This window comes from Hypomesus transpacificus, chromosome 2 (assembly GCF_021917145.1).
Source record: "Hypomesus transpacificus isolate Combined female chromosome 2, fHypTra1, whole genome shotgun sequence".
Classification (NCBI taxonomy): domain Eukaryota; kingdom Metazoa; phylum Chordata; class Actinopteri; order Osmeriformes; family Osmeridae; genus Hypomesus; species Hypomesus transpacificus.
Genome location: NC_061061.1, coordinates 4,659,588 through 4,669,330, shown reverse-complemented (window position 1 = coordinate 4,669,330; position 9,743 = coordinate 4,659,588). Strand labels below are relative to the sequence as shown.

General features: G+C 41.9%; 2 protein-coding genes across 2 annotated transcripts; one reads left to right on the top strand and one right to left on the bottom strand.

The window, feature by feature from the left end:
- The first annotated feature begins 929 nt into the window (after window positions 1-929).
- On the top strand, window positions 930-3,293 carry LOC124477496 (hairy/enhancer-of-split related with YRPW motif protein 1-like). Its single transcript, XM_047035319.1, has 5 exons — window positions 930-1,096; window positions 1,413-1,488; window positions 1,604-1,687; window positions 1,818-1,899; window positions 2,122-3,293. The coding sequence occupies exons 1-5, from the start codon at window positions 1,011-1,013 to the stop codon at window positions 2,715-2,717; spliced, it is 924 nt and encodes a 307-aa protein (XP_046891275.1). The 5' UTR covers window positions 930-1,010; the 3' UTR covers window positions 2,718-3,293.
- Window positions 3,294-5,876: 2,583 nt separating this feature from the next.
- stmn2a (stathmin 2a) lies at window positions 5,877-9,123 on the bottom strand. Its single transcript, XM_047043954.1, has 5 exons — window positions 9,018-9,123; window positions 7,213-7,305; window positions 6,912-7,084; window positions 6,505-6,696; window positions 5,877-6,224 (listed from the first exon to the last, which is right to left on the bottom strand). Exons 1-5 carry the CDS (start codon window positions 9,034-9,036, stop codon window positions 6,165-6,167), a joined length of 537 nt encoding a protein of 178 aa, XP_046899910.1. The 5' UTR covers window positions 9,037-9,123; the 3' UTR covers window positions 5,877-6,164.
- Window positions 9,124-9,743: the final 620 nt, after the last annotated feature.

The following is a 9,743-nucleotide window of genomic DNA, read 5'->3' as shown; positions in this document are numbered from 1 at the left end:
ATTAGTTACACAGTAGAATACAAACAGTGAGCGTTCCCATGTTTTATATAGTCTGACCTATGACCCTTGCTCACCGAGGTCATAATGATCACAGCCTTAGCAGACCACCCCTCGTTATGTGTTTGGATTATCACAATAATCCAACCTCAAATGTCAATGGACATTTCATTCCTCCAGCCAGGACTTTTCACCCAAACATCTGATTCCGAAACATTTAGATTGTCAAGGAGGAATGTGTGCTATTACCCCTCTCCAGTGGATGAGGGCCTCTCGGGGAAGGTGTCCCTGAGCCTGGCAGTTAACCCGACTGTCGCCCATGGAGGGGGTTTCCTAGTGCTGCCTGGCAACACTAATGTAAACTGGGGCCCCAGGCTGATCAATGCTGTTGTTGAACCACACAGCTGACAAAGAGCCACACACTGGTGAAAGGCCATGTGTGCCCTCCCCCCCCCCCCAACTTCACACAGCTGAATAAGAGGGCTCCATGTGCTGTTGTTGTCTGCTGATCTGAGAGGCTGCCTGGAGAGAAGGACCTCAGGCTAGTAGGGGTTTTGTGTTCAGCCTCTGATGTCAGTAACCTGCTGCCCTCAGGCCCAAGGCATGGACACACACACACAGTACAGAGATGACCTTTATTCTCTGGCATGATGCATCTTTTCCCATTCTTGCTGCCTGTTATGTAAGTGTAATCTGATCTACAAAAAGGATTTTACCTTAAAGTTTTAAATTGAGCAATTAAATTTCAATGGGTCATGGAGGAATAGAGGCCCATACACCACTTTGGGACATCCATCGTCTAAAAACGTCCAAACATGTCAGTCAAGTGTCAGCTTGATTGTAATAGGCTCAGTGATTTAGATGCCCGCCCAATTCCCGCCCCTCTTTTACTCCGTGTGAAAATAATACCATGGGAACAAGGCTTGACGTTTAAACTGTTGCGCAGACCCACCGCTGACAGTGCACACTGAGCTCACATTAAAGGACTTTTCTCAACATTGTCTGGAAGCAAAATGAAAAGAAATCATAATTACAGTTCGTCCGACAGCGAACTGGATGACAATATTGAAGTGGAGAAAGACAGTGCTGACGAAAATGGGTAAATTCAGTCATTACTTTCTTGCAGTTTGTTGTAATTCCATGATCGCATCGGAAAAACAGAATTTGTATGTTAATATGCTAAATGTGCACGTTATGCGTTGTGTTATTGTGAAATGCGCTAACGATAGCCCTTTCTAAAATAATGAACTATGAAATTCGTAGTAGAATACGTTTAACATGTGTTTAACAATATTTGGACACTTTACACCACAACGTGACACTTAAGTAAGGATCTATCATTACCAATGATCGTAATATCATTATTTAATTGTCTGTAAAGTTACAATTAATTTGTTATCTTATATTTATTCCAGACACCTGGACTCTCCCCTCGACTCCATGTCGCCTCCTACAACAACTCAAGTTCAAGCCAGAAAACGGCGCAGAGGAGTGAGTCATCCATTTATCGTGCCATGCGTAATTACGCATGGATGTCATGAAGCGGCTGTTCTCTTACACTACACTGTCGACCACAGCGTGATGTTATGCTTTCTTTTATGTGTAGATTATTGAGAAAAGACGTCGTGATCGAATCAACAACAGTCTGTCCGAACTGAGAAGACTCGTTCCAAGTGCCTTTGAAAAGCAGGTATGCAGCTACATGGTGGAATTCTTCTTCAAGCCATTGCCTTGTGATTCTTGTAGAAAGAAACTTATTTTTCTCTTTGTGTGTACATTTTGTGGTAATGATCAAAGTGACTTGATAATTCCTGTTACAGGGTTCTGCTAAACTTGAAAAGGCAGAGGTTTTGCAGATGACAGTAGATCATCTGAAGATGCTGCATGCAGCTGGTGGTAAAGGTGAGACTATAGCTATACTAACCTGTCCTTTCTCAGATTGTAGTTATGGTAACATGAATAATACATTTTGTTGCACTTTTATTTCATAAAGATCAACACATGCAATGTTGTATTGTATGTATGTAAGACATGTCTACCAGTCTACCACTCCATCGAGTGTATGTGCTACAATGAGCTGTGAGTTCTGGATGTTTCTCTGACTCTGAAATGGTCTCTCAACAGGTTACTTTGAGGCTCATGCTTTGGCCAAGGACTACCGCAGTCTAGGCTTCAGGGAGTGTCTGGCGGAGACGGCTCGTTACCTGAGCATCATTGAGGGGCGGGACAGCGCTGACCCTCTGCGTGTTCGCCTGGTATCCCACCTCAACAACTACGCTTCTCAGAGAGAGGTTCACTCTGGGCTCACAGGACATTTAGCCTGGGGCTCAGCTTTTGGGACACCCCCAACCCACCTGGCACACCCTCTACTCCTGCATCACCCCCAAGGCCGGACAGCCACACCCCGGAGTGCCAGCAGCCCTCCCTCCTCCTCGTCATCCTCCTCTTCCACTGAAGCATCTGTGCCCCCCAGACTTAATGTCATGTCCCCCACAGATCCCCTCAGGGTGCCCCCCAATGGTACTTTGCCCCTGGGGCTGTCTGTGTCTGCCACCAAGCTCTCCCCACCCCTCCTCTCGTCCCTCACCTCCCTGTCTGCCTTCCCTCTCTCCTTCAGCGCCTTTCCTTTGGTCTCCGCAACAGCCCACAGCCCCGTGGGCCCCTCCCCCAGCCTCAGTAAGCCCTACAGACCGTGGGGGACAGAGATAGGGGCCTTCTGAACTCCCTTCACAGGACTGAGAGCAACAGCTGAGCTGTGCTGCCCACCATACAACAGGCAGAACTACCTGTCTTATCCGGTCTTCTGGTAATAAAGGAAATCTGTAGGGAAATAACAGAGACTTATTTTATTTTATTTGGGGTGGGAAGGGGATGAGGACTCAGAATCATTGTTTTCTGTGGACTTTCTAAATCATCCTACTTTCAACACTTCTGTATGAAGGAAGGGAGACAGATTTGTTTTCTGTTCTCTTTTATGATAATGTGTAACATAAATTCTAATGTTTTACCTCCAAGGTTGTTTTATATGTTAAACTATCATGAATGGATTGGCTGTCAAAGTGCACAGGAAGTGGCAGGTATTGTTTATTTGTTGGTAAGAGAAGTTTACTCTGTTCTACTGTGGTGCTGAATAAAGACCTCTGCATTGTAACATAATGTAGTGTTACTCATTAACTAAATGTGGTATTGATTTAGTTGTATCAGAAGAACATATCATTATTAAACCGGCATCATCACTGTTTAAAACTACATTTGACTAACTATCACTTTGCATTTGAATAACCATCAGCTGTCATGTTTTTGTACCAATAAAATTGAGTTTTACAGTAAACAAGACAGTAAATCAATATAACTCTGGGTTATCGTGTGTACACTTAGATTTTCCCCGTCTTGGGTATTTTTCGGACCGGAATGGGTGGAAACCTCTTAACTATATACCAGGTAAGAAACCAAATCTTGAAGTATTGTTGCCCCCATGAATACCCAGGAAGTCATTTGTGACCAGGGGAAATCCTCTACAATTCCCCCTTGACCTCTCTAATATGTGCAGGTCTAGACAATAGTGAGAACAGGATACACAGATGAAAGGAAATGAGGTAACTGGACACATTGCATTGAGAGACAGCTGTGCCAGTACATCACTGTATAATGGCAATCTTTTTTAAAGGTTACTGCATTCTATCAAAATGATCTGTTCTAGAATTCAATAGTAGTTCTTATCTAACACATACCTTTTGGGTCATTCAAAAGGCTACAGTTCATGTTGAGGTTGAGGACCAAGAAGGATTAATTGTTTGATCAAAGTCTTTCCTTAGTCTAGACCCAAACGTCTGGCTGTTGATCTCAGATAGACTTTGTAAACCACCTCTCTCTTTTTGGAGACAAAAGAGGAATCTCTTGCTGTCCTCTGTTGGACAGAATGCAGTACTACAGTTGTTCCTACCACCCGCCCCAAAAGGAGGCATAAACATAACTAACATAACATCAAGGGAAACTAAAAAGATGGTGGATATATTACAGTTTTTCACGGTTGCTTTGGTACATTTCTTGGATCACAACTGAAATTCTGTAAAATATTAATTCAAGCCTCACATCATCTTGTCACTTGTGGACATCATAAAAACTATTTCTAATTATTTGAACAAATTGTCAGTTATTTGGTACATTCATGCAAAGGATTATGTACAATTGTCTGCTATTTCCTACATTGTCACTTACTATTTCATGTTGTTTTAAATGTATCATACTGGTTCTCTCTGGAAAAGTATTTTCCCCTAATACATCTCATTTTAGTTCATTGTATAAGTTACAGTATTACTTGCAAAATGGTTGAAACAGTTGTCATCCGTAATTGTAATTCACCATACAGCACTTCCATGTTTACATTTCTACAAAGTTTTTAATGTTTTCCCTTTGTGCTATGCAATGCTGTAAAATAGTTTTTCTGTATTGCAATGGCATGGTCTGTCAACAAATTACAGGACAAACAGCAAAAGCATAAATGTTAATTCATCAAATCTATTGCAAGTAATCTCCCACATACAATAAGTAATGTGTAACTTTGTTCTGTTGCAATTGATATGTTTGTTCATTTACATTTTCACTTGTCATCAAAATCTTAGCCATAGTTTACATTAGAAACTACTTACAGAATACACTGTCATTGACATGCCTAAGCATTTCGACCATCTTGTTTGTGAACAATGACACACGGACACATAAATATTTACTTTTGAAAGATGAACTAAGGATTTTGAGCAAGTTTCAGGCTTTTGCAAGTAATCCATTGTGTGTTTCAGAGAAATGCACTAACTGTTGCAAATGTTGAGAATGGTTACAAAATGTATCAAGGTGTCTGAGAATTAATTCATCAACTGACACCACAATATTCAATCTGGGTAGGTAATTGGTTCTTTTATTTGGCAGTTAAATCTTGTCTTTCAGCACAGAAAAGAATGCGATGAAGCATGCCATATACCAGAACCCCTAACCCTTATTCAGCAAAGTTTTCGCAGGGAAATATGAATGAAACCAATATAGGCAGCAGGGGAAGCAGGCAGATCATTGTGGCATGTAAAAAAATCTAAATGACTTAGTGTGCCGAATATGGAGAATAAATTCAGTCATTCTCTATCTTACTAATACAGGGAAAATATGCAACTGATAGTCCACCAGAAGAATACCATCACACGCACACACACAGACACACTGTTCACACTATTACGTAATATCAAGGTGAGGGCAAAAGCACATTTCATGGGTTAAAATGTCATTTATCATGCCAGTATGATGACATAACATTCAGGAAATTTCATCTCCAAATACTGTAGACCGGGGTACACATTCTTCAAGACAATAAAGCACCTATTGTTTATCAAGCCCATGTCAAGATGGGTTGATATTTCACTCTGCGAGTTTGATAAGCACAGACATGTGCGTTGATAGCATGTGTTTGGTGTGTGTGCAGAGCTAACATGGGATAAGGTGATGTCTGCAGTAGTCTAAAGTCTGAGCACTCCATCCATTTGTAGTCTTCACAAAGACACAGAAACTGACATCATAGGGAACACTGTAAACGTCAGCAAGGACCAATTCACAACACCAAAGCCTTTCACAAGAAACTGCTGCAGATTGAAATTTCAAGATCAAGTGCTTGAGCATAACAAACAAAGTATTTGAAATTGCACAGGGCTGTACAACTGAACTATTTGTTTGCACTACCTACCATTCACACATGATAGATAGAGAGAGAGAGAGAGAGAGAGAGAGAGAGAGAGACAGAGGGAGAGAGAGAGAGAGAGAGAGAGAGAGAGAGAGAGAGAGAGAGAGAGAGAGAGAGAGAGAGAGAGAGAGAGAGAGAAAAGAGAGAAAAATAGAGAAAAATAGAAAAAAAAGAGAGAAAAAGAGAGATAAATCAGATCGATCAACAGATAGATAGATACATAAATCAAGTATTTACATAGTAATGGCAATGTTTGTTTCCTTTAAATTCAAGAAATTCATTCATTTCCACTGATAATACTGATAGAGGGGTGTGTGTACATATTGAGGGGGCAGAGTGTGGTGGCAAAATCCTCCTCCCTCTTGGGCTCTGGGTCTTTTCTGGAGAGGCTAAGGTTTGGGAGGGATGGAAGGGCGTGGGCTGTTGATTGAGGTCAGGGTGAGGCTCACGCTGTCAGCTCTTCCCTCAGCTCCTTGTTCCTGCGCACCACCTCTGCATGTCTCTCCTGCAGACACAGGCAGAGTAGGTGAGAAGGTCACAACAGAACAGCACAGCAGAAGACATGATGGATTTCCATGTGACCATAATAGTGGTGTGACTGAATGCTATTGCAAGGTTACAGACTGATGAATCACTGCTATTCTTCTACAGTTTACCGGAAGAACTCTGACATGGTTTTGTTTTTGTTTTTTCACTCGTCCGCTTCTGACTTTGACTGATGCTGTACACCTCAACCCTGAGGACGCTCAGTGGCTGGTGAAAGGTCCATCATTTCAAAATCTCACCTTCTCCTGCAGACGCTCCAGCATGGCTGCCAGCTGGGCCTTGCGATTCTCCTTGATCTGCAGCATCTTCTGGGTGAGCTTCTCCTCTGCCATCTTGCTGAAGTTGCTGTTCTCCTCCATGGCCTTCAGCAGCACCTCCCTCTCATGCTCCCTCTTCTCCGCCAAGGCTTTCAGCACCTGGGCCTCCTGGGACTGACACATGGGACAGGGGCACCATATGAAAGGAACCATCTATTTAACCCTTACCACCTCCATACTCTAGAGCCAAAACCACATGACACACAGTGTCATGACCACAGACACACATGTCTTCACACAGTTTTTGTAGATGCACTTAAACAAATACTTTATTGAAACAGGATCAACTCTGGGATAATCCTCCACTGGAGGTCAGCAAAGTGTGGTACCCTTCGGCGGTCCTCAGCAGCCTCCAGCTTCTTCTGGATGTCATCCAGGGAGATGTCCTTCTTGGGAGGCATGGTGATGCTGTGGGCCGTCTCTGACACTGGGGAGGGAGGCTTCAGGATAACCTCGAAGGCCTGGCCTGATGCTCGCTTGTTAATAGGCTTCACCTCCATGTCTGCAAAACAAGCCAGCATTAGTAAGCAGTTTTGGGATGACTGCAGGTAGAGATTACAGTATGGGAAAGAACAGACAACAGGCAGTCTTTGCATCTGTGTTGAGAAAAGAGCTTGACCTGAGTCTTACCTTCAAATTCACAGACAAGCTTCTGGGACTCTGGATAGAAGCAAGAGCAGATGAGGGAGAGGACAGACAACTCCTTCATCTTCTCTTTGTATGCTGTGGGAATACAAACACATAACACTCGTCAGTTTAATTCCAGTCCACATTATGGCACCTCATTATGATTTATTTGAATTGGAAATACCATTGCGGGGGGGACTTCATGGAGTTTTACGGCCATCCCCACACATAAATCTACAACTAAAGCTAGAAGGTTCATATATTAAGAATATATTTTCTGCACGAATACATGTACATCTACTCAAAAAAAATTATAACTGTAAAGAAGGACAGTAAAGGCAACATTTATTGAAGGCTACATAGTTTTATACATTCTGGTGGTCCTCAGGTTTGTTGGCAATTTCTTGTTTTTACATCTCATACTAAAGACCTTAGTCTTAAATCTTAACCTTAATCTCCTCCTCCATTACACTACCACAGTAAACCTCTAACCACCATGGACAGTATCCCCACTAAGTATTACCCAGCCCCTTCACTTCACCAGCAACATATCTCTATCCTTAGGGGACTGCAGACAGTCAATACTGATTAGACACAACTGCAAAGGCCAGTGTGGACAGTTAGCTTACTGCAGGGCTGGACCACCTCCCACCCAGCTTCCCGCTGGCCTGCTACACCTGCATGCCACAACTCAACCCAGCCTGCCTCCCTACAGAGGCCACTTTGACCAATTACATGGATGCACCATGCTCCAAACGTCAGTAGCTTTGTGACAAAAGAGATGTGTTAGCAACACATGCATAGCATCATAAAATGACATTGTTTCAAGAGGATGTTTTCCGAGAGAGAACCTAATGTGAGTCAACATCTGGTATAATGCAGTGAGTCATCAATATCTGCCACAGGTTTACTGAGATAGGTCTATCGCTGAGAAACAAAGACAAGACAATGTTGTCTTATTTCACTACAGAGCATCCAGCTTATTACTTGAGACATATTTAGGGATTTAATACGATAAATATTTTTAATCAGAGTTTTCGAACATACGATCATGTTCGAAAATTAGGTCTATAATAATCCAAAATAAGGGTCTGTCATGACTATTTTGTCCGAGTTCAAGTTGTAGGGTATCATCTATGGGTGATTTCAATCCAGAAAAATAAACGGGTGGAAACAGTACATTTAGCCTATAGTTTACACTAAGCCTACTTTCGTTCAATATAATACAACGAAATTGATCTACATTCTGACCATAGAAACGTCGCGTTGACGTTAAATGAAAATAAATGACCTGAGTCTTTGTAAGTTTTCTTTGAATGGTCGGTTAGGCTTAAGACAGACCGGCGTCTTGGGTGGGGTCTTTCTGCATTCTGCTGCTAGATCAGCCGCTGATATCAAAGTGGCAGGTGCAGCATCGTGCATAAAACATCGGAAAGGTTTTATACGGAATCACGATCATGTAAACAAAAGATATCTGATTTGATTTGATCAAATATTTCTTAATCGTCTTGCAAAAATAAGCAAGCCTACGGACAACGCCTACTCCGATTCTGAGAGACTGTAATACCCTCTTGCTCTAATATCCCCGTCAAAACCTCAAAAATAGGGCAAATTCTCTTTTCAAAACAGCCGACAAAAATGGCTAGGCATCGTTTGTAAAATATTTGCATGTCAAAAATTATTTGCATGTCCTGTACAGATCCCAGGCCTCAACAGTGCAGTCAAAGAAAACGGTTTCCATGGATAGATGCAGGTGTCTGAGACGATAGTACATTGCTGGTACTGTTATTTAAATTCAATCATCTTACCAATTGCTGTTTTGGCCATGGCTTTTTTTCTTTAGCAGCGAACGTTGCAGGACTGGTCAGTTGGGAGATAATGCTGTTTTAAGGCACTGAGTCAGCGAATAAGACCGGCTTGGATGAGAGTGTGAGTTTAAGATGGGAGGGTTGAATTATAACCATAGGCGATTTTACCTCAGGTGCAGGGGGTGAATTTGCACCCCCTACTGTTGGGATGAAAACAAATGATTTTCCAATTAATTAATTTAAAAAAAAACGATTGAATGATTTTTGACTATTTTAAAGTGATGTCAGAGTTGTATATTCTATCATAATTCGTTGTACTCTAAATATTCATTTTAATTGTCAAAATCTACTATAAATTTTTAGCATATTTGTGTAAGCAAAGAAAATGTCACTACCCTTTGCACCCCGTTTTATAACCTACAATCGCCTATGATTATGACTGCGCACGAGCAGATTGGAAACCCTGTGTATCTTGACGTGAATCAAGAAAAGAATATGGCCTACAACCAATGGCAGTGATTTTTTTTGTTAGTCTATACGGTTCAATAGCTGAAAGTAGTCAAAACTAGACCCACTTTAATTCTTAAATTTGAAATATCGCACATTGCGTGCTTTGGAGCGCGTTTTGGGTTCACTAAACCTACCGTAATATAGTAAATGAGAGGCCATGAAAAGGATTATTGAGCATCCTAGTTGGTGGAAGCTGCGGATTGACTTGACAGCACA

Excerpts from the sequence above, each read along its gene's own strand:
- LOC124477496 (XM_047035319.1), top strand. The coding sequence starts at position 1,011 with ATGAAAAGAAATCATAATTACAGTTCGTCCGACAGCGAACTGGATGAC. Across the intron at positions 1,097-1,412 it reads GACAGTGCTGACGAAAATGG|ACACCTGGACTCTCCCCTCG; the intron begins GTAAATTCAGTC and ends TATTTATTCCAG. Across the intron at positions 1,900-2,121 it reads GCATGCAGCTGGTGGTAAAG|GTTACTTTGAGGCTCATGCT; the intron begins GTGAGACTATAG and ends GTCTCTCAACAG.
- stmn2a (XM_047043954.1), bottom strand. Across the intron at positions 7,085-7,212 it reads GCTTGTCTGTGAATTTGAAG|ACATGGAGGTGAAGCCTATT; the intron begins GTAAGACTCAGG and ends CTTGTTTTGCAG. Across the intron at positions 6,225-6,504 it reads TGGAGCGTCTGCAGGAGAAG|GAGAGACATGCAGAGGTGGT; the intron begins GTGAGATTTTGA and ends CTGTGTCTGCAG.